Below are 24941 nucleotides of genomic sequence, written 5' to 3'. Positions count from 1 at the left end.
AGTTATTAATTTGTCTAAAGGAAAATGAAGCATATAAATGATGTGTATAAAATATATCACCAAGTAACATTGCATCAGCATTGTGTTAACATGTTACATGTCATAAGAACAACTCAAATAAAACCATAAAAATTAGATTTTTTAAGATGTGGTCAATTATACTCCATATATATGCTATATCACCACTTAGGTTTTACTGCATATTTACATTTAAAATTAGTTAAACAAAAAACTTAATATATGTGTTTATATTATACTAGTAGTACAATTTTTTGAAGGTTAAATATCAAGTTTAAGTTATGGTTGATGCATGTTACGAACTCCAGTACGAAAAAACTTATCATACATCGAAATGTAAAATGAGGTTTATATTTATATACCAAATAAAATTATTATACTACTAGGCTAGTATTTTCATACGAATTTGTGGGTTTGGTATGTAACAATGCACCATACATACATCCAAGTGTATCCAAAAAAATATTCATATAGTACTTTTTTTTAAGTGAATAATTCAATCATTACTGGCAACTACCATAGCTCAATCTCTATATATAGCATACAAATTTTTCCTAGTTAGCCATGTTAGCGATGGCTGAAAAGCTTGAGCGTGATGAGTTGTGGGACGACGACCGATCATGGTCGTTTCCAAAATTAGCAATTGCTGATGAAGATGGTGCCATGAAGTCCGCGGACATCAGCACCTCTGTGGCGGCCAAGGGTAAGAAGAGGAGCGCTGTGGTGGCTGCAGAGTCGGAGGATCATGAGCTGCATATATGGACAGAGAGGGAGAGAAGGAAGAAGATGAGAAACATGTTCTCCAATCTTCATTCTTTGCTCTCTCACATCCCTCCAAAGGTAAACCATAATTTTCTATAATCAAACAATAATCCTTAAAAACCCTAAAAAATGTCCTAAATTAAACATATCTTTTCAACTTCAGATCTTTCATTTTTTTCTTGATTATTTTTACATGGTTGTTATCAAACGCGACATAAATCACGTACTATGGAATTTAAAACGGAATTTCCTATAGTTAACTATTTCGTCAAAAATGATGTACCACCTCAGCATAAAACGACTAAAGCGAGGAATCTCTTAGATATGATGTAGTACAAAACATTCATTGGTGTCTGAGTAATTCTTGTAACGTGTTGCTTTTACCGAACTTTCTTCTTGTATCATCAAACTATTACCCATTAATACAACTCCGATTCGTTTCTTCACTGACACAAAATATCTGATATCTAAGATTGATCGAAGATCTTGTGAATTAAATCATCGCTTACAAAATGTGACACGCAGATCTATTAAGGCTAGGGCTTAAGTTTTTATTATTTATATTCATATAATTTTATCGGATTTTCAGTATTTTGTGTGAATGTGGTACAGAAGCCACTATCATCACAAAAAACGTAATAAAATTATTATCTCGAAATTTAGAATATATAACTTTAGTTGAATCTCCGACCAAATTCCGGTTTCTAGGCGGACAAGTCGACGATTGTTGATGAAGCTGTGAAGTACATAAAGAAACTAGAGCAAACTCTGCAGGATCTGGAGAAAAGAAAGATGCTGAGTCTCAAAGATTCATCATTGATCCAATGGAGAGAAGCATTTGTAGGGGAACTGCAGCTGCAGGGTCCGAACCCGGTGTTTGCAGGGCCCGAATATCCACCCATTTTCAACACATGGACATCTCCTAATGTAATCCTCAACATTTGTGGGAGAGACGCTCAAATCAGTGTGTGCAGTGTTAGAAATCCCGGCCTGCTCTCCGCCGTCTGCTTTATGCTCGAGAAGAACGATTTGGAGGTGCTTTCTGCTCACATCTCCTCCGATCGGGCTACATGCATCTACATGATCCATGCCCGGGTAAGACGCTTCCCCTTTAACCAATACGTCTACAGTTCTTCGTTAAAAAACCCTTGAAACATTTCGACCTATTATTTAAAATTACTACGTCAATTAATTTCTTATTTTTAGTCTTTTCGTAGTAGAACAAAATTAATGAATCATATTTTTTTTATCTTTGAAATTAAGTTTAATTATTGGTGTGATTACTGCAGGTATATGGAGGGTTAGACCAGGCATTACCCACTGAAGAAATATTCAAGCATGCAGCAGCAGAGATTATGATGTGGCTTAGTTCCTAATTAATTTAGCTGTCGCAAAATAAAACTATGTAGTATCTCTTAAATTCTGTCATGTTATATGGAGTATTTTCTAGTATTTGAGAATATTTTATAAATATTTTTATTGATGAGCTTATAAATTTGGCATGTAATTCGATCCATAATTTGTATTCCAGTTCCGAGGTCGATAAATAGCAGAATTTTGATGATACAAACATATATACATAAGCGTCGATCAAGATTGCATAGGTAAAAGAAAGAAAATATGTTGGTAGAAAATGAGTCTCACCTCATTAGAACGAATTTTTTTTTTATATTTAGAGAACATATTAAAAAGAGTTTTTAAATAGTATGTTTTTTTATGTAGAAGTATCATGACCTATTATTAAAAAAAGAAACACATTTATATCTATGTGGCATGCCAAGAAGGGGTATAGGACCAAAGACAACAACTTGAATGTTATCACCCTGGTGAAGAAACATAAAGGTAATTAGAAACACAACGAATATTATTAGACTGGTAAAAAGTTCACACTATAATCCAATATGGTAATATGTAGTCATGTCCACAAACTCGTAGAAAAGTAAATTAAAAAGCACAAATCAATTACCAATAACAGAACAGCAAAAACTAAAAATACTTGCAAGCATACAAGGTAGATATAGTGTAGCTATCGAATACACGAAATAAGATTGCAACTGTCTATCACTCCCTCATACCGCAAATAGGAGTCCCTTTTTTTTCATTTTAGCCCGTCCGCGAATAGGAATCTTGGTTCACTTTTACCATAAATGGTAACAGGGTCTCACATTCAACTAACTCATTTCACTCACATTTCATTTAAAACTAATATATATAAGTGCGGCTTCTATTACATTAACTTTTCCCATCCACTTTTCTTAACATTTCTTAAAACTCGTGCCGCCAAAAAATGAGACTCCTAACGGCGAACGGAGGGAGTATATACTATGCGTCATATAGTATCTAGAGATACGAAATTTTTTGTTTGGATTTATAAACTACACACAAATAATAATTAAATAAATAACATAAAGTATAAAAACAAATAATACAAAGCATACGAACTATAGAGTTTTAGGATCTAACTACTACGACCCAGTGATGATTAATCGCAAAGAATCTTACCTTTATGTGTCTCTAGAATTATTAGAAATTTGCTATAATAGAATAAGCACTCTCTCTAGTGCACCTACCCAGTTGATTAAATTCTAATTATCGAAATCTCTTTCCAATATTTAGACTCTAACTCCTAAAAGCTCCTAAGAACCAAGTCCTCACAAGGGATCCCCTCTCTCGAATGCAGACAAACCAACTGTTGATTGTTCCCTTAACCACAAAAAGCTACATATCTCTTGATTAATATAGCTAAACGATCATAATACTAAAATTAGCCAGACAAAAGAACAATAAAAGCACAAGACCAATCAAAATAATCACAAGAGCTAGAAAAAAGTTCAGTTCATAAATAAAAAAATGTTCATAATAGTCTTCACCAAAAATCCTACAAAATGTTTAGCTACTCATGGACAAGTAGTAAAAATAACAAACAAAAGTACAAGACATGAAAGAAATTGATAAAACCCAAGGTTGAATCTTAAATCTTCAGTCTTCTCTTGCCTAGATCTGCAGAGCTCCACTCCAATGGAAGATGGAAGAATTTATGTGTGAAATATGTGATGGAAGAATTTATGTGTAGGGGGGATTGGAAGCTATTAGATAAAGATTATGAATTAGGTTATGGGGTATTTATACGCCATAAATGGTTTAATTTTGATAATTTCGTGCCCTACAAGAAATGGGAGAGATTTGGCTTCACAATGTAACAATTTCTTTCATTCCTTGAATTCCCGCCTAAATTTTCATCAGCTTTGACTGCACTGCGCAATGTTCGTAAAATAGTCATAACTTTATCCAAAAAACTACGATTGAGGCGTGCAAAATATCCACATGAAGGTCTTTTGAAGACGAAGTGAATGTATGCATTAAACAATTAATTGGACTTCAGTATTGCCAGAAAAATCGACTTGAACTGACGTTGCTGCACCTTTGCCATTTTGGACCTTTTAAGCCTTTTTCTATAAAAATTAATTAAATTTTCTATTAAAACTCTTTGATCCTTATTCACACATCTCCTATTTGTCATTTGTTTTATTTTATTTTACTCCACTCATATCAGACGATAAAGTTGTATAAAATCGTCTACCGAATGTATGATATATTTCATTTAGAGTGGTTTGGGAGGAGTCTTTTGTTATAGTAATATTTTAAGTGTTTATAATGTTATGTATACTTATTATATTAACATATATTCTTAACTGTAACATCATTATAGTTTTTTTTATTTTTTTTAATCTACTTACCTTAAAATTTATCTTTATTATTTGAAATTTTTATATCTCGTACATAGCACGGGTGATAACAATAGTGGTTAGTAAATGTGTACTTGAGTCTAAACCCCTGCTGAAGAAGAAGAGGAAGGTACACATTGGGTTCCCACCCCAAGGATGGAGCGTGAGGAGGCTGCACGTGCTGACGATGCATGGAAGCTCCGAGTGGAGCAAATGTTGACGCAACTGGTGGAAAATTCGAACTCTCAACTGGTCCTGCTGGCCAGGTTGCTGGGAACCACCCATAATCAGACCCCTATCAGGCAACCACCACCTCCCTCTACAAGCTCTCCTCCAACTCAGCGCCCATCATCCTCCAGGCCACCCTCAGCATCCCCGGTCAACCCTCCAGGAAGCAATAGTATACCCCCCCTTTAACTCAACTCGTTTCAATTTGATACAATTTATTTTTCTTTATTTTATTTTGGTCTGTAAAAATTTGATATTTTTGTTTGCTCTTACACTTAGACCTTTGTTGAGTCTAAGTGTGAGAAGGTTATGCATGTTTCCGTTTCTGTCTGCCCTTGTGTTTTGGTTATGTTTTTCTGTGTTTATTGGCATGTTTTGATTGAATGGCACTATCTCCCACTTAGCCCAGTGCCTGGTCTAAGTGCCTGGTCTAAGTGTGAGAAGTTTTCCTTGGTTTGTTTGACTGTGCCTAACCCTTTTTCCACTGCATCCAGTCCCTCGAGGACCAGTTCATATGCAGTGGTAGGGGGGAGGGTTAGTTCCAGTAAAATCATACATGTCAAGCTTATTGAAAAAAAAATTAAATAAATAATACAAATATCTGTTAGTAATAATTAGGGCAGTATGCATGAATTGGATAAGTGGAAGACTTGATTGCTTTGGGAAGAGTTAGAAAAAAGACACAATATGCTTACATGAAGAAACTTGATTGCTAAAACTTGATCAGTTTGAACGACGCAAGTATGATGGAAATGCTCAATTTTAAAATCATTTGTGAAGCCTCTCTATATGTGAGTTATAAGCCAAAGTAGAACACTTTCAACTATTTTTACAAAGAAAATTTTTACGAGAGGCTACTTTTTAATATTTAGATGAAAATTGCACAAGTAGTAAGGACTAAAGGCATTAGGACTTAACCATTTGAGCCTTTTCTTCTTTCGTTTCATGAACCCGCCTCATCAAGTAAGGCACCCCCTAGTTAACCAAGTTGAGCCATATACACTCTTACCCGTTCTTTTGAAACCAAAACCCACATCCTTATATTTTTACGAACATGTGAGGAAAATGGGTCAGAGAGGTGAATCAATTTCAAAGGAAAGGGGGATGATAGAAAATTGGAATAAAAGGATAGCCGAGTTGAGCAAGTTAGTCAATTAGGTTGATCAAGTCAGACATCAAGTAAAAAAAATGTTGGAAAATATATGTGGGGAAAAAGAGTTGAGAAAAAGAAGTGCAGGAAAAAGTTGTAACCTGACCCAGTAAGTCGAAAGTTAGAGAATAAGCCAAAAGGGTCGCGACTTGACCCAGTGAAATATCTAGAGGCAGAATTAATAATTCCGACTGATCCATCAAAGCTTGCTCAAAATCTTTGGTCTCTTGACTCATGTGTTTTTCCTTTTACAGTTTATATTTTTAACTTAGAACCCCTAGGACCCTACCCTAATACATTACTCCCTTAAGCCCCATTACGCCCGAAACAAAGACCTTAAGGAACTATCTTGTGCAGTCCGATTCGAGGTATTAAACTTGTGGCAATACCGAGTGAACGGTCCTAACATCTCTGGTAATAAATGAGTGACTGAGTGAATCCAACAGTTGTTTTAAATTGAGCAATCTTGACAAACTGACACCTTGATCAAGTATACGCGAAAGAGAAGAAACATAAGTTGCTGGCAAATGGATTGACCTCGACCTCGGGTATGATTGTTGGAAGTTTATTCGGTCTAATGCATCTATGTGAATATGTGTTTTTGTTTTAAGTCTGTTTTCCCTTTTCGTCTTCTTTTACTTTCTTGAAATGAGTAAACCATGCCTGAAATTTGTCTTATCTTTTTCTTTATACTTGGGGACAAGTATGTTTTAAGTGTGAGCAGTTTGATAAGGCCTATTTCATGCATCGGTTTAGGGGTAAAAAGTACGCTACTTGATCAGTTTATCGCGCAAAAGCAAGTGTTAATTGTACAGGAATGCCGCTTGACCAAGGCAACAAGGCCAACTGATCAAGCAAGTACAACGGGTGAAAAAGGCAAAAATTCGAGGAGTTGATCAAGGGGAGTAATCAAGCAGTTAAGGAGGGGACCACTAGATTCTAGAAGGAGGACACGTGAGGCTAATGAGCTGGATGGTGGGCATCATTCTGTTAGCAAGGACGATGTTCTAGAAGAGGGACACGTGCTGATACATGAGACGCAAGGACGGAGCTGAGTCATGAATCTGTTATTGAAAAGCGACGTCATTCTAGAAGGATGGCATGTAGCAATCGCTGAGTCGCTCGCTCATAGCGTGAGCGAATATCCTCTGCCAAGATCGTTATCCAGCTGGAGATTGTGTGAAGTGCCTATAAATAGAGGATATGCCACCATAATAGAGGGGATCCTCCTTTACGTTTTAGTTGATGCTTTAGTTTAGTTTAGTTTAAGTTTTAGTTTAGTTTCCCAGATCGAGAGATAATTTAGATAGAGAAATGTTTAGTTAGAAAGGGAGACCGAAGGAAGCGCTACAGAATTCTCGATATCTATCGGTATTATCTCAAGTTTCCCGCTGAGGACCTCTCGGTTTTACTTGCTTTATTCTCTGAAGAGTTAGCTTAGTTTAAGTCTCGCATTGCAGCTAAAGTTTCGATCTTTTTACATTCCGCATGTTCCCTGTACTGTTCTGAGTTTTAAGTATAAAATCGAGTTGGTTTGTTTTCGTTCTCATGTTTACTGTTTTCAAGTTCAGTTCAACTTTTTAATCTTTGACCAAGTGTTTAATCATGTTGAGTGGCAATATGTTTCATGTTTTCCGTAGCATGCTTAGTTAGTTGAGTTCTTATTTTCAGCCTGGCGTTTACTTGATCAAGTAGTAATTAGTGACTTGATCCAGTAGATAGTTTACTTTGTGCCTAGTGTAAACTCAGTAGTTAAAACTCCCAAAATTAAAGCGTGGCAGCAGCCGAACCCTATTCACTACGCACACACTCGATACACTCGCTTCTCTGTGGGATCGACCCCGAACTTACCGCTTTACTGTTAAAGTAGTGCAAATCGGGAGTTATATAAATTACATTGGTTGGCTGGCGAGAGCGAGATCGCCTTGATCAAGTGGCAACAACATTTGCTAACTGATCCATCCGGTTCAGTTATCTTCCATATAGCTTGATCCACTCACGCGAGAACGACAAAGCCATCGCCACCACCCAGCAAAATGGTGTTGCAGAGAGGATGAACCGCACTTTGATGGAAAGAGTCAGGTGCCTTCTGTCATCTTCAGGTGCATGCAAGTATTTCTGGGCATAGGCAGTGACTACAACAACTTATTTGATTAACAAATGCCCCTCCTCTGGCATAGGGGGTTCAATACCAGATCAGAAATGGTATGGAGCAAAGCCTGACTACTCCAGGCTGAAGCCTTTTGGGTGCAAAGCTTTTGCACACTTCAAGCAAGGAAAATTGAATGCAAGGGCTTTGCAGTGTGTTATGCTTGGATATTAGAGAGGAGTGAAGAGATATAGGCTTTGGTGCATTGATCCTGGGAATCAAAAGGTAATAATCAACAGAGATGTTGTCTTTATAGAAGAGAATATGCCTTTTCTCATGAACAAGAGCAGCAAGGAGACTGCTGATCTTAATGCTCCTCTGACAGAAGATGGAGCAGCTATTTCTTCTGATAAAATGAGTAAAGAGGCTGATAAAGCAGGTGGAGTACAAGAGGATCAAGAAAGTGAGACTGGGAATTTGCAACATCAGCAAGACAACACACATCAATACCAGATAGCAAGGGACAAGCCAAGAAGAACTAATGTGAGAGCACCAGATAGATTCAATGATTATGAGATGCTCTACTATTCTCTACATGTGGCTGAACAATTGGAGACCACTGAGCCCAGTTCATATACTGAGGCTGTGAATGGACCTGAAAGAGATCAATGGATTCAAGCTATGAAACAAGAGGTTGAGTCTCTGATCAGCAACGAGACCTAGATTCTGGTTGAGAAGGCTGAATTCAGAAAGATTATTGGATGCAAATGAGTATTCAAAAAGAAAATAGAATCAGCAAATGCACAGAAAGTCAGATTTAAAGCGAGGCTTGTTGCAAAGGGTTTCAACCAAGAAGAATGGATAGATTTCAATGAGGTCTACTCTCCAGTTGTGAAGCATAACTCCATTCGAATCCTATTGGCAGTAGCAGTTAAGAAGGGTTGGGAACTGGAGCAACTTGATGTCAAGACAGCTTTTTTGAATGGAGATCTTGAGGAAACGATTTATATGGCTCAGCCACAAGGTTTTGAGGTCCCTGGCTCTGAACAAAAGGTGTGTATGCTTAAGAAAAGTATATATGGACTTAAGCAAAGCAATAGGCAGTGGTACTTGAAATTTGGTGAGAGTTTGACAAATCTAGGCTTCACTAGATCACTCTATGATAGGTGTGTGTTTGTAAAGAGGCAGAAAAACAAAATACCTATCTATCTCCTTTTGTATGTGGATGATATGCTGATATCAGAACCAGACATGGAAGAGATAAGGAAGGTAAATGAGTAGCTCAAGTCAGATTTTGAGATGAAGGATCTTGGCAATGCAAGAAGGATCCTTGGAATGGATATAATCAGAGATATGAGCAAGAAGAAGCTATGGCTGTTCCAGACTGATTATATACAGAAAACCCTGAAGAAATTCAGAGTTGATAATATGAGAAGCACAGCAACACCAATGGCTATGCATTTCAAGCTGTCAAAAGATCAGAAAGCTGAAACTGAAGAAGAGAAGAAGGAAATGGAGTTGGTTCCATACTCTAATATTGTTGGCAGCTTGATGTACTTGATGATATATACAAGGCCCGATATAGCACATGCTATAAGCACAACAAGTAGATATATGGCAGATTTTGGTAGACAACACTGGAGTGCTCTAAAATGGACACTGAGATATCTGGGAGGTGCAGATAAGCTAGCCATATTGTTCACTGATGTAGATGGAGCTGAGGAGGAGCCTCTGGTAGGCTACTGTGACTCAGACTATGCTGTAAATCTTGACACAAGAAGTTCACATACTGGCTACATTTTCACCTTGTTTGGATCAGCTATATGTTGGAAGTCAAGTCTGCAAAATGTTGTAGCTTTATCAACAACTGAAGCTGAGTATATGTCCTTGACTTCAGCAGTGAAAGAAGGCAAGTAGCTGCTTAGGCTTGTGGCTGAATTTGGAGTGCAACAGAAGGGTGTGGCAGTACATTGTGATAACAGTGGGGCATTGTGTCTTGCTAGGCATCAAATGTTTCATGAACGCAGCAAACACATTGATGTGAGGTTGCATTTCATAAGGGATGAGGTGGAGAGTGGCAGGGTGAAGGTGGTTAAGATTGACACGGCTCACAACCCTGCTGATATGCTTACTAAGCCTTTGTGCGAAGAAAAGTTTCAATATTGCTGCAGACTCGTGGGATTGCATGCAGTAGATTTCTGAGCATTGTTTGATTAGCCAAGGTGGAGATTGTTGAGAGGTGGCTGATCACATCAATGCGGATGCATGGAAGCTTAGCATGAGGAACATAACACAAGAACAAGAAGTGTAGTTCAAATAGTGGTTGAACTAACGGCTAGTAGCCGTTGGAGCTTGCGGTTGTAACCGCACAATTGAGTGAAGCTCTCATTCACTCATTTTAGTTCTTTGTTTGTATAAATAGAGTAGTTAACTCATTGTGAAGATTGACACACATTGTAATCACTTCTTGATTTCATTGAATAAGATTTCGGTTTCAACTCTCTCAATATCTCTTTCATTCTTCACTGTTTCATTCAACACGCGTTCTTGTTATTCGTTTGATCGATTCATATTGACAATCCAACCCCTACAAAACCATGTGTTATGAATTGGACCTCCCACGAAAAAAAAGATAATCCCACGAAAAAAAATTAAATTAAGAATATCCGGTGTATTTAATTTTGACAAGTAGTGGCTTCATATTCCAAAGATATATCTAATCCCACTAGTTGGTTTTAATTCTTCTAATTAATATCCACTTGCACATGATGACGATGATATATATACTGTAAAAGTGACAAGAAATGAATTTTCAAAAATTTAGAGAAAAGCAACCTTATCATTAGAATATAACACTAGTATTTTTTTGTTAGAAAATAAAAAATTTAAGTATTTTATAATGTAATCATTTATTTCTAATAGTACAATATATTAAGTTGAAGACTTTAACATAAAATCCGACGTAAAGGTTTACTTAGTTAACTCATTTTAGTTGGTGAAAGAAAATATTATATAATTAAATTTAACTAACACATATTGTCGGACAAAAACAAAAATATTGCATGCATTCACATTAAATGAGATGATCTCATAGAAATAATAAACAAGAGTAATTTTTTGTATAGAATAGAATAATATGATTAAATCACAAAATAAAAAAATCGGCGGACTAAATTAATGGTGTATGGTATGTTTTTGCAAAGAAGGGTTTTTAACTTATTTTGGTTCATGACTTTATTCACATTTATGGTTATGGTCCCCTAGTTGATGTTTGTGAATCACATATTCCATAACCGATAGAGAAATAAAAGAGAGGGATAACGAAAATATATTCCTCAACTTGTCCAAAGAATCACCTTTTGTGAGTATTTAATCTCATGCATGACATCCAAAATCTCTCAAAAGCACAACACAACACAACACAACACAAGCATAGCACAACACAACACAACACAACACAACACAACACGATCTCTCTTTTTCCAAAGGCATCAAGCTCAATGACATCCTCATCATGGAGTAGTAAGCAGAATAAGCAATTTGAGGCGGCATTAGCAAAGTACGATAGGGATGCGCCCGACCGGTGAAACAACATCGCACGAGCAGTTGGAGGCGGAAAATCCGCTCAGGAAGTGCGGCGCCACTATGAGGCCTTAGAGAGAGACATAATCAACATCGAGAATGATCAAGTGCCCATCCCTAACTACAGGCCCAACCGCAACGCTAGAGGATGAAAAGTACACTTACACGAATTTCTCTATTTCAAATTAGTATATTATGAGATTGATGTTTGAAATTATCGTCGTGTTGTTATCATCTAATGATACGTAACAAAAAATTCAGACAAAAATAATATTGTAAATTAAAATTATGAGTGTGTATTAACCAATCAATTATACAACAACAAAATAAATACTTGTTGCTTATTACATTTCACGAATTAATAATGTTGCAATAGAGCGGGTAGGGATGTCAATATAGCCCGCAACACGTGGGCTGACCCGAATAGCCCGCCAAATTTATAGGGTTAGGCTGGAAATTTCTAGCCCGATAAAATTAAAACCCGATTAGCCCGCACCCGATTAACCCGCGACCCGTTAGGGCTAGACCCGAAAACCCGATGGGCTGGCCCGAAAACCCAATAAAATTTCTATTATTCTATTTTTTACTCATAATTCGACATTTTATTGATTAATTTTATAATATAGATAACTAAAAAAATAACTTTCAATTTTATATTAAATATATAAATTATATATTGAATTTTTATTAATATAATAATTGATAAATAAATTAAAAACTTCAAATTCACTTAAAAAAATATTTAAATTTCTACAACATGCATTAAAATTTCTCAAAATATCTCAAATATTAGTATTTGATCATGTTTATGATTGAGTTTGACCATATATCTCAAATGTATCATAATTAAATATTTTACATTTTATGAATATAACTACTTTTCATCGTTATTTATTGGATTGATTGCATGTTAATCTTATCGGTAGCAACCCGATTAACCCGCTGGGCTAGCCCGAAACCCGAGCTTTTAGGGTTAGGGTTGAACTTTTACAACCCGATTAGCCCGCACCCGATTGACCCGCAACCCGAGTAGGGCCGGCCCGAAACCCGATGGGCCGACCCGATTGACATCCCTAAGAGCGGGTATATGGGATAACCAAATGTGATCATTAAACCGATTTTATTCTCCGACATAAGAGTAGTGGATGTACGAAAATATGCAAATTGTTACAGTTAAAAATGACCAAAGCTCAGTCTTCTTAATTAACCTTAAAGCACCACAAATGGAGAAAATATAAATTTTAATTTGTTCCTTGATCGGGATTAGTGGTAAAAAAAAGTTTACAATAATTGATGTTGATAAGGCCACCCGCAACGCGTCACGCGGGTGGCCCGTATTTCGTCACGAAGGGACGAGACGGCGGCGTGACGCGTTGCAGCGCCCCGTCCCGTCCCCTGCCCGTTCCGCGTTCCATCCCGCCGTGACAAATGGCGAGACGTCTCGCCACGCGCCGAGGCGACGTGGCGCGCTACGGTGCCATGCGTGGCGCCCACTCACCGGCCCACGAGTGGGCATCGTCACGCTGATGCAATAATTCATTTTTTTAAAAAATTTGAATTAAATAAAAAAAATTAATAAATGAAAAATGGTAATATTACCGTTATATTACTGTTTTTTCAAAAAAATTATTTTTTGTTTTTTTTACTCTATAAATACTCCTAATTCATCCTCATTTCACACACAAATACACATCTATTCTTCCCAAATCATCTTCATTTCCTCTACAATTTTCATCAAACCTCTCATCACAAAATGTCCGGCGACGGAAACTCTGGCGGTGGCGGTGGCGGTGGCGGTGGCGGCTCCGGCGGGTTCGACATCAACGCGTTCGGCGACTGGGGGGCATGTACAATGTCCTCGGTGGTGGTTTCGGTTTGTCGACGCCGGGAACCCAGGGATCGTCGACACCGGGGGTACCAACTACCCAATTTTGATGTGGATGCATACGCCCGTCCCTCCGCCCCGAGGTATTCGCAGGGATTATCCCAGATTCGGGAGTATTATTCTGTTGATCCCACTTAGGAAGAAGGCCGAGGCGGTGGAAGCTCCAGGGCGGAGGCGGAGGCGGAGGAGGAGGAGGAGGATCTAGGCCGGCATCCGTCGGCCCCAAAGAAATGCTGACGGTGTACAACGCCTGGATCAGCGTCTCTTACGATCCCATCGTCGGAAATCAACAACCCCGGAAGTGCTTCTGGGAAAAGGTCACCGAGGCCTACCACGAGATTAAGCCGAAGGGGTCCCGCCGTCGCACATATAAGATGCTTCGCGCTCACTTTGACCGAGTCGACAGAGAGGTCAAAAGATTCTGTGCCATACACAAGAATGAAGCGGCTCATTACCAAAGTGGAGCCACGGGAGCCGCATTCTGAGGTCGGCTTTTCGAGTCTACTTCGACGACACCGGTAAACAATTCAAATATGTCGATGTTTGGGAGGTCGTCAAAGACGAGGAAAGGTGGGCCGGCGGTGTCCAGTCCAGCTCGGGCTCGACCTCGAAGCCCACGAAGCACACGGCGGGTGGCCAATACTCGTCTAGTGAGGGCAGTTCCGGCAGCGCCCCACAAGAGTTTGCCTCGTAGGAGGTTGAGGCCCCGGCAGACGATGCCGGGGGGTCCTCCCGTGGGCGCCGTCGGCCGCAAGGGAGAAATGCGGCGAAGGCGGCTAGAGGGAGGAGGGGCCGAGCCGAATCAAGCCAGGCGGGCTCGGGCTCGGGGGGACCCTCGAACTCCCTTATGTCCATGTACATGACCGCCACAATGGCGAACACTTCCCGCATGACACCTCCCCAATACCAAGCCTATCTTAACGGATTTGCGTTTATGACAGCACAACTTGGCATTCCGCCTCCTCACGGATTCAGTGCACCTCCACCGCCTTCGGGGGGTGATTCGCCGGCGGAGTAGTTTTTTTTATTTTCTTTAAAATTTTATTTTAAATTATGTCATTTTTATTTTTTAGGATTTTAATTAAGTGTTTTTTTTATTTTTTTGAATTTTAAGTTGTATTTTTATTTTATGTTGTAATTTTATTTTATTTTTAATGAAGTGTGTTTTTTTTAATTGAATTTGGTTGGAAATAAAAATAAAAAATGAAATTGAATGAATAGTAATTTAAAGGACGGTTAAGGGACGGAGGGTTGCAGGTTCTGTCCCTTAGTTAAGAGATGAAGTAAAAAAGTACAGTGGGGTCCATGAATAGTAATTTAAAGGACGCTTAAGGGACGGATAAGTGACAGCATTGCGGATGGCCTAAGGCGAAAACCATTTTATGGTTCTTAAAAAAGTTTGACATATGTATCACTAGCCTTTTTAACCAACTAGGAGGAAACGCACGTTAAAGGCTTAAAGCAATAACAACCTTTCTTGGTATGATGTAATAGAATGATGTTGGTAGAATGGAATATGGATGGAATGGAATGGGGTCGAATATAACGAAGATAGGAATGAAATTACATTCGTTTGTATTTTCATTTCGTTCTTTCCTCCGTTCCTATCATGTGAGTGAATTTCCTTCCATTATACCAATCAAATAAATAAAAATGAAAATAGAAATCATATTTCATTTGCTTATTCCATTCTGTCGGTATCAAGAAGGATATAATATTGTTTGGGTATGTCTTGTAAAGACAGCCTAGCTAGCTAAATAACGATCCTCACTCATAGATCATTACTTTTAGTGATATATGGAGTAATATATTATAAATAAATCAAACCAAATTACTCTACTACTACTATTTATTATAGTGGACTGATTAATTAAAAACTAAGAGTGAACTGCACAAAAAGGCCCTAACTTTTCGCCGTGTAACAACAGAGGCCCTTAACATTTAAAAATTTCTTCACAGGTATCTAACAAAATATATATTCACAAATCGTGTATATTTTGTCATTTTCTGGACGAAAATGCCCAAATGGGCTGAAGGGTAGTTTAGACAATTTACCCACTACCCCTGCACCCTATTCTGCACATAGCTTGCATGTGTAAGTCCTGTCTTGTCAAACTGAATAGTAATCATATTTCCATTCTCCTATTTTATTTCAACTTTCCCTCCCTCTCTAAATGATTTGCATTCGACACTGCCGTTTAAACACTCTGTTTCTTTCATCTTTCATATTCGTTGGCTTTCATATTTCCCTCTCTGAACATAATATGCGATTTTATGTTGTTCGGCATCTAGGAATTTGGGGATTGCATTTGTTGGCAGAAAGTTCGGTATCTGGAATTTAGGGGATTTCATTTCTTCGGCATCTGGAATTTAGGGGATTTCATCTGGATTTCGCTGAATTTAGGGTATCCACAAGGGTTTAGGCGATTTCATATGGAATTTTATTTTGCAATTGTTGGGTGATTTTTTTTGGTTGTAGGGTTACTGTCGAGTATCTGAAAAACTATTTTGCAATTCTTGGTCGAATGTAATGGTTGTAGGGTTACAGTCGGGGCATCTGTAAAATTTTGCAATTCTTGGTTGAAGTTTACAGTTGGGCGGAATTATGATTTCAGTTTTTGTGCTATGTGCTATGTTCTATCTTTCGGCGAAATTGCATTGCTAATTTGAATTTTGTACTGTCGCATTGAATTCAGGTCGTGTTGCAATGTCTTCTTCTTCTCAATCTTTCGGTTCAAGCTTCAATTGGAATTGGCCTCGTCCCGAAACTGTGAATTGTAATCACGATCTTGAGGCTGACCTTGTGACATCTAGGACGGCTGCTAACCGGGGTAGACGTTACTATCGCTGCCCAATATGGAAGGTTAAAATCATGAATTATATTCGTTTTTCCATTAAGTTGGTAGAAAGATTAATGAGAAAGTATTATGCAGGAAGATGATTGCAAGTTTTTTCGATGGGTTGATGCGAATCTATCCCTAAGCCAAGACAGTTACTTTCAGAGAGTGAAACTTGAGCGAGACCAATTTGAATCTGAACTTCGAGCCAAATCGCTACATGAAGGTGTTCTGCAAGAGAAATTGCGCATGAAAACTGTGGAGTTTGAAGCCTTGAAGTTACAACTGGGCATGAAAACTGAAGAGTGTGACGCATTGGCACTAACAATTGGTAAAATGGCAACAACTCTCCGACAGAGAAAAATCACAATCTTGTTCTTATGTATTGTAATTTTTCTACTGTTATAACAAAGCTATGTCGTGTTCACTCCTTCGTTATGTTCTGATGTTGATTGATTACGCTTTGTTTTCATCTATGCCTGACGAATGAGGTTACTCGACTATGACTGAAATCATAAACTATGTACACCAATGAATACAAACCGACGAAGTCCTCTTTGACTTTCAAATGCCTGATTGATTACTTTTATTTTCATCTATGCCTGAAATCACGAATGATGTTTCTCAACTATGACTGAAATCACATACTATGTATAAAAATGGATACAAACCGACAAAGTACTCTTTCAAATGCCTGATGTTGAGTGATTACTTTTTGTTTTCATCTATGACTGAAATCACGAAACTATGACTGAAATCACATACTATGTACAAAAATGGATACAAACCGACCGACGAAGTACTCTTTCAAATGCCACCAAAATATGTCATGATATCATTTCCACCAAAATCCTAGAGTAATTTGTTACAAAGTAGTCTGTCACATACATAACATACATATCATATCATCACTGCAACCAAAATATATCAACACTGCCAGAATATATTGTTCACCCATCCCAAACAAACACAAAGTTTTAAGATTAAGTAAGTCCCGTCAATCTTGATCACCGCGGCGGCCGCATCGCTGAGGCTAAGTCCGAGTCCGAGTCCTTGGTCCCGGATCTGAAACAATAGGCTGCAACAATTAATAGTATAGTAAGTATATATGAGAAAGCACTGTGTACAAGTAGAGGATGTAGGTGCAGATGCTTATTGCATAGTACCTCTTGGCGTCGGCGATTGTTTGACAACTCAGGAAAAGTACTCTCACCACATTCACGCGGCCCGTTGTGCTGCGAAGTCTCCCCAACTTGAGAACGGGCATCTGTCCGAGGATCATTGCTGCATGTCCTTGAAAGAGCAGGTTTGCGTAGGTGTCGTTCAAGCAAAGGGTGTATCCTACTGATCAGGATGAAACAATCCCCTGCTAAGCCTAAAACCTGGTATCAATAATTCCTCAACCCTCTTCTACTGGGTAGTATAGTGAAGGTAGGGGTCGAATCCCACAGAGATGGTGACGGTTGGAGTGATTGTGGTAGGTTTTGGTTAGCTACCACGCTTGGGTTGAGTCTCTACCTAGGCAAGAATTTGAAGGTGGTATCCTACTGACTAGGAGGTGTGACAGGATTCTGATATGCAGCTGTGTACGTGGACATGGTGAAACAGAAAATATTCGAAGAGTACTAGGTTTCTATTTTGGGCTAAACAGAATATCAGAAGGTAGTGGTAGTTAGGTGAATGGGCCTGCAGATCTGAAAAGTAGCGGCTGAAAGGTAAGGACAAAAGTAAAAAGTTGTCAAAAAGCAAAAGTGGTCCCAAACTTGGATGGAGATGTTGTCTTCTTCAACGTGAATCGAATCAGACCAGCAAAACCAGATTCATCACCATAAAAACACAGATTAACAGCTTCAAGAACACAGATCTACAATTAAAACTTCAAATCAACAGATCAAACGCTAAAACTGCAATTATGCTTACTGGTCAACATGCAGGGTGGCAGAAATCACGTAAACTGGGTTTTCACACTTAACTAATTCAGATCTAAAATCTAACAGCTATCTAGACTTGCAAACTCGGAGAGATTAACTACAGAAGTTAAAACATGCGATTCCTCACTGGAAATTACCGTAACAGCTAGATTTAAGCTATCTAGGCAGAAAGAAGTGAAAACAAACATGAACCGATGCTGGAAAACAACTTCATAGCATTTAGAAAACGTTTGGATCTCAACCAAGACTTCAATATAAGCAAAATACTGGAAATGCGAAAGATCCAACGTAGAGAAAACAAACAAGATTAACTAAAAGCAAATAAAGATTGTTTTTGCCACTCCGGGCGATGGAACTGCTAACTACGATCGTGCTGACTGGAACGAAAGAATGGAACTCTGGCGAACTGATGATCTTCAAGTGACCATGGCTGTGGCGAGGAACGAGACTCTGGACTGGGCTGAAGGACTGAACTACCGAGAGAATTCTACCTAAGAGTGATGATAATGAATATTGAGTTTTTTTTCTCTCTCCATGTGGCTTCCTTTTATAGGGAGGCTTACCCTTGATTTTAGGGTAAAACCTTGTGGTGAGATGACTTCTTTGCCCTTAATTGTGGTTGATCAGTCCCAGCTATCCTTCTTCTCCATCTCGAGCCATTTTTGCATGTATACTGGTCAGTACGTAATCGTCCTGACGCCCTTTTCACCTGAAGTATTTGAAGCTTCGCCTACTGGCTAGAACACTCAACCTGCACACTTTGAGCAACTGTTTTGCAGATATAATCAATTACGCACATCATACTGACCAGTAACCAAGGCCTAGAATACGACTTATCAAACTGCTCACACTTACCACATGCTTGTCCTCAAGCGTGAAGAACTAACAAAAGAAGTAAGTCGAATTCTAGCCTGGTTACTCCCCTGACCGACTCTATCCTACCTTAGACTCTAACTATGACGCAAAGAAAAACACATAACAAAGTCAAACACATAAAAGGAAACTAAAACACTTAGAACACATTAACACAGTAATTGGGCTATATTTTCAATCATCCCTCCCCTCGGGATCAGGTGCAATCCGGCCTTAGACAGCCTTGAACTTCCGCCACCCCCCTTTTCTCTCCCAGTCAATATATCCGCTTGTCAGGATCGCCCACACCTCTCGGCCAAACACTAGGTTCACTCAGTCACTCATACCTCACCAGGAATGTTAGGACTTCATTTCTCTCAATATGCTCAACCACGATTGCTTCGGACTTAGATCTCACAGGTAGCTACTGAAGGGCTTAAAGGTTTGTAATGGGGCTATTGGTTTGTAATGTTTTGGGGTGGATGTTCCTAAGGCTCTAGGTTCAAAATTTCTGCTTTATTGAGGTGGGGGAACTGTGTGCACTTGGGCTCTTGGTTGTTGCTTCTCTTGGCTGGCGCTTCTGGCTATGATATCCAACTGGTCAGTAGTTTCTTGTGGCTTCGCCACCCTTATTCCTTCTCTTTCTTTTTTTGTGGTCAAGTTTTCTGACCATTTTTCTTCATATTCTTCTTTTTTTTTCCTTTTTGTGGCTTCGCCACCCTTATACCTCCTTCTTCTTTTTTTTGTGGACCTGGGATAACTCCCTGGTCGATGTTCTTCCAAACTTTCTTGTCCAGCTGGATTCTACTTTCTTGTACACCTTCTGGCCAGTAAGCTCTAATCGTCTCATTCCTTGCACACACAATCCCAGTGGCTAGGGGTGTATATCTAGGTACAAAGAGTTAAGAAAATGGGTTCTAAATGTGGTTTTTTTTGGGGGGGGGGTGGTTCCTACTGCCTTCAGTGTTCGCTACTCGTGGTCACTTCATCTTAGGTAGTTCGTGGTAGCCGCTCTCTTTTTTTTTCTAAATATGTGGAAAGTGGTTCCACTTTAAGCTTATAACTCACATTTTAAGAGAGCTTTCGTGTTTGGCTCTAAGGATGGGCTTTTCCCTCATACTTGCGTCATCTATCCTGGCTAGGAGGTACTAAGGGGGGTAGTTTCTGTTTTCCAGCATGTCGTATCTCCCTCAATTCCCCTCACCGTCAGCTCAGGACAGTTGAGTTTTAAGCCCAATCAACACACAAAAGAAAAAAAAACTAGACCTAACAAGACATTAACACAAACACAACTTCACATATACACATGTCATACTGGCCAGTGCAATCCCCCTCCCACTTCACACGTGTCTGCCCCAGATGAGGCTGTGAAGTGGAAAAAGGTAATGGCCAGTATGGCCTACACACACACATACCAAAACACAACAAAACATACTTATACTAAAAACTTCTCACACTTAGACTATACAATAGGCTAAGTGGGAGGAGTTACAAATCAATAGAAACCAACAAAAACAAAATAACTATATACACAACTCTTCACACTTAGACCATGTAATGGGCTAAGTGTGGGCCAACATGCTTACGAAAAACAATAAACAAGTAAACACAGAAAACATGCGCCAAAGAGACAAACCCTTTACTTCTCACACTTAGACTATTAAATAGTCTAAGTGTTAGAAATGGGGTTTGCGCACAAACACAAATTATACTACCTAAAAAAAACAATTAAAGTACGAAAACTAAAAACTGAAAATAAAAAGAAAACTAACTGGTCAGGTGGGGTGGTCTATCGGTGACGCCTGCTCCTTCGCGGCGCAGGCGGTGTAGGTGGTTCCTTTTCAGTTCCAGCTTGGTTCTCGTCAAATTCCGCCGGCTCCTCAGCATGCGCCGGTACATCGGTCTCCCTATCTTCTGTCTCAGGTACTTGCGGTTCATCACTCTGGCCACCATGGCCATTTGGTTCAACAGCTTCCTCTTGGCCTCGTTGTGTTATCTCTATCAATATCTCGTCTATCACGGACGCCATCCTGGTCATTTCTGCTATCATCCGGTGGTTTTCCTCTCCTATCCTGGTAACAATCATCTCCAAAGCCTCTTGCTTCTGACTCTGCCTCGTCTGTCCTGCAGACTCCTTCAGGATCCCTTCCATTACTGATGCTAACCGTGTCATTTCTGATCTCATCTGTCTGTTTTCCTCCGCTATCTCGTCCACAGCCTTCTCTAGCCTTTCCTGTCTCTGCTCCTGATCTTGTGTTCCCGGATGTGCTGCAGATCTCCTAATCGGTATAGCTTCTTCTCCCATTGCGTAGAAATGTGGTACACCCTGCCTCATGTAAAGGGTGTTCGTTCGGACGAACAAAGGTGTATCAAAAAGACCAGGCGGATCCACCATGATCTGGTCGGATAAGTCTTCGGCCTCTGTGATGATGATGTTGTTTCTGACGAACACTCCCAAGATATGGCAGAGAGTGCGGTTTCTCGCTGGGTGGGTGGCAATTAGATGACATTGGTAGGCGGTCCAAAAACCCAGATGCAACTTCCTTCCATGCTTGGCGCACCAGAGAAGATATAACTCCGTCATCGATGTCCTAACAGCGGAGTTCGACTGCCCCAACAAATTGAAATCCAGGTAAAGCTATACAAGATGCAGAATCGGGTTGTTGAAATGAACGGAGCGGGAAATAATGGACTGGAATTGCCCTGCATCAGGGTGAGTAAGTTCCTCCCAGGCTTCCTGGGGCTCAAATTCCACATGTCTGCGGGGAATTCCCCGCTCCCTACTTCTCCACTCAGGCCCTATGGCCTCCTCCAAACTGCACATTCCCAGACGCACGGTCCATTCAATCAAGCTCATCCGTATCTCTCCGCCAAACAGCCTAAAACTGATACATTCCTCATCTAGATCAGTGGTGACCTTAAACCTAAAGGTCGTGAAAAACTCCTTCGCTAACCTAACCGGGACACTCAGATCCCCATTCTCCAACAACCACTCAAAACCTAACGCGTGCAAATAAGAGAGAAACTGCTCGCGGGCACCCAACTCATCTAAAGAAGGAATATGAAGTACCTTTCCGCTCTTCACCTGCTTACTCCCTTCATCCTTGCTATCGAAAACTTTCTGTAGCTCCTTCGAGTCGAAAAACTTCATCTCTTCCACCAGATCATCAGTAAGGTCCACTGTCCAGCGCCGGTACCTCAGTCTCTCTAACGGTGGGTGGACTAACTCCCGATGATCATTCTGAAGCTGTTGTTCGGCGTACTCCTCATCCTCCAAAGAGATATCGCTGTCGGAGGCTGATTCCTCGCTGGCAGCGTATTCGCTATCACTTTGTTCCCTCCGGTGTGCATGGACTCGCTGAACTGACTCAGTAATGACTATGCTAGTGTTCACTGTACGTGGCTTCTTGTTTCTGGGCTTTTTCTTCATAGGGGCCTTCCCCTTTCGTTTTCTCTCTTCACGGTATCTAACTTCCTCTCCGTCATCCTTGTCTTTCTCTTCTTCGGGTTCCTTCTCAGCTTGTGTCGAAAATGGATCCTGGGTAGTAGGACTGGTCTCCTTGTGGCCTACTGACCTGGATGCGAGGTCCAGACCCTCAGCCATCCCGTCAGCCTCTTCACCTTGGCCACTCAGTGTTGGAGAGACCGCTTCGGTTTCCATTGTAGTATCCTCTAGGTCAGTAAAAGGTAAAGACTCCTCCCCAGGTTTTGTGGGAGTGGTCCTCTCTTCTTCACTCAAGATCTCCACGGGATCTGCCTCTGTGTTCGGCTTCGCCTTACTAGCTGCCCACTTCCCTAAGCATCGTTGAGATACCCTTTGCGGCTTTGGCTGTCTAGCCTTAGGTTCGCCCTTCAACACCAACTTCCTCTTGATGGCCTTCGGTTTTGTCACCGGAGGTGCCACTGGGTTGGGTACTTCTGGTCTTGCTTCTGTTTCTTTTGCTTTCGTTTCCTGTGCTTCAATAGATGTATCACCCCTCTCTGCTTCTGGCTGGGGTGATTCCGGCATAATCTCTTCTTCCCTAGCTTGGTTTTCCGAGCGGTTTCCTTCTTCGGCTTCTTCACTCTCTCCTACTGCTCGTGATGCGAGGTCTAGCCCCTCAGCCACCACGGCAATGTCATCTTCTATCCGATTGACATCATCTAAAATAGCCTGAAATTCCTCATCGGTCATTAGGCCCTGCTTCTTGGCTGATTCGTTCAGATCTATCTCCTCCCTCGCCACTTTTCGGGGAACGACTTCCGCCGTCAGCGTTCTCTCCGATCCGACTTCCCCCTGTAGGTTCCTCTGTTCCCGACCTTTCCTCGCTTCACGTTCTTCTGAGTCGGAATCGTAATGAGCGGAAATGGGGTCAATTTCCATTGAATCACTGTGTTGTGGAGTTTCTGAGGGTTCCGAGGACTCAGGTGGTGCGGTAGTCGATGGAGCTTCTCTTTCTGGTGGAATTTCGGAGGAAGTCGCAATGGAGGTGGGGAGTGTTGCTGTAGCTGGTACAATCGGTTCCGAAGGATTTTCTCCGATTACTCTCTCTTGTCCCCCGATTTGACCAAAACCGGCCAGCGCCGCCGACCAATCCCTATTAGGGTCCTGCTGTCGAAGAAACGCCGCCATTGCTTCCAAGGAGACCATTGTTGGCGCTTGAGGAGTCAGCTCTGAAGTTTGCGGTTGTGGTTGTGGGCTCGGTGGCTGTTCTTCCCGCGGCGGTGGTTGTGGGCTCGGTGGCCGTTCTTCCCTGCTGGTTGAAGTGGGTTTGATTTTTGTTGCCCGTGCTTTCTTTCCCATGTCTTAGATCTGTGAGATTCCGGGTATAATGTGGGGGTTGGTGTTTGTGGAGTTTTGGAGTTTAATTTCTGGGCGAGATGGAAGAAAATTTTTAAAAGTGAAAATGAAAATGAGGGTTTGTGAAGGAGAAAGGTGAAGACGGTATGGTTAAATGAGGGAGAGAGGGGGCAGTTGTGGGTAGTTGTAACCGGCTATGGGAGGTATCCGGTCGCGTCGTTTCAAAGGAGAGACGGTTGAGAATGCCGGCTCCTGATTGGCTGGCGTGTCTCCTCTCTCTGCTCACGCGCCTCTTCCAGCCGCTGCCACCCTGCAAAAGCTGCACAAACCTTAATTCAAATTTTCGTCCTCTCCATAATTCCCCCTATACTTGCCTAATAAGGAAAATAATTCAAATGGACACTTAAATAAAAATTGAAATAGCACCAAATAAGCAATCTCGTGGTCAATGCATACTTCAAAATAATAATTAAGGCCCGAAAATATTTTTGGGTTTTCTAAACATTAACATGCAAAGGTTTAAATCAATTAACTACCACATATTCACAATATTTACATCATTTTCTAGGCAATTTAGAATTCTACTTGGCCAGTAAGTGTAGACTTTCAAAAGAATTGGCCCAGTGGAATTCTAAATTCCTATCCTACTGGTCATTATGTGGCCAAGGTACGTGGTTGTAGTGGAATTTCATCCACTACAGCCACATCACTGTTGTCTCTAAATACCTTGAGCCTATGCCCATTCACAATAAAAGGTTCAGAGTTAGGAAGACTCCCTGAAATTTCTACTACTCCATTGGAACGGAGTGAGTTGATGACATAAGGTCCTGTCCATTTCGATTTGAGTTTCCCAGGCATGAGCTTCAACCTTGACTGGAAGAGTAGTACTTTCTGGCCTACATGGAGCTCCTTGGTTCTCAGATTTCTATCATGCCACAATTTAGTTCGCTCCTTGTACCACATGGCGGAATCGAACGACTCCAATCTAAGTTCCTCAAGCTCCTGAAGCTGCAGCTTCCTTTCCTCTTCACAGGCTGTAGCATCCATATTCACTTTCTGTACTGCCCAGTATGCCCGGTGTTCAATTCCAACCGGTAAATGG

At 40.5% G+C, this 24941-nt stretch overlaps 1 protein-coding gene across 1 annotated transcript; it reads left to right on the top strand.

Annotated features, from left to right (window-relative positions):
• Positions 1 to 582: 582 nt before the first annotated feature.
• Positions 583 to 2156, top strand: LOC121803597 (transcription factor bHLH95-like). Its single transcript, XM_042203229.1, has 3 exons — positions 583 to 858; positions 1489 to 1875; positions 2070 to 2156. The coding sequence occupies exons 1-3, from the start codon at positions 583 to 585 to the stop codon at positions 2154 to 2156; spliced, it is 750 nt and encodes a 249-aa protein (XP_042059163.1).
• Positions 2157 to 24941: the final 22785 nt, after the last annotated feature.

This window comes from Salvia splendens, chromosome 5 (assembly GCF_004379255.2).
Source record: "Salvia splendens isolate huo1 chromosome 5, SspV2, whole genome shotgun sequence".
Lineage (NCBI taxonomy): Eukaryota > Viridiplantae > Streptophyta > Magnoliopsida > Lamiales > Lamiaceae > Salvia > Salvia splendens.
The sequence above is the reverse complement of the archived record's forward strand: the minus strand, read 5'-3'. Positions and strand labels throughout refer to the sequence as shown.

Excerpts from the sequence above, each read along its gene's own strand:
- LOC121803597 (XM_042203229.1), top strand. The coding sequence starts at position 583 with ATGTTAGCGATGGCTGAAAAGCTTGAGCGTGATGAGTTGTGGGACGAC. Across the intron at positions 859-1,488 it reads TCTCTCACATCCCTCCAAAG|GCGGACAAGTCGACGATTGT; the intron begins GTAAACCATAAT and ends TCCGGTTTCTAG. Across the intron at positions 1,876-2,069 it reads TCTACATGATCCATGCCCGG|GTATATGGAGGGTTAGACCA; the intron begins GTAAGACGCTTC and ends TGATTACTGCAG.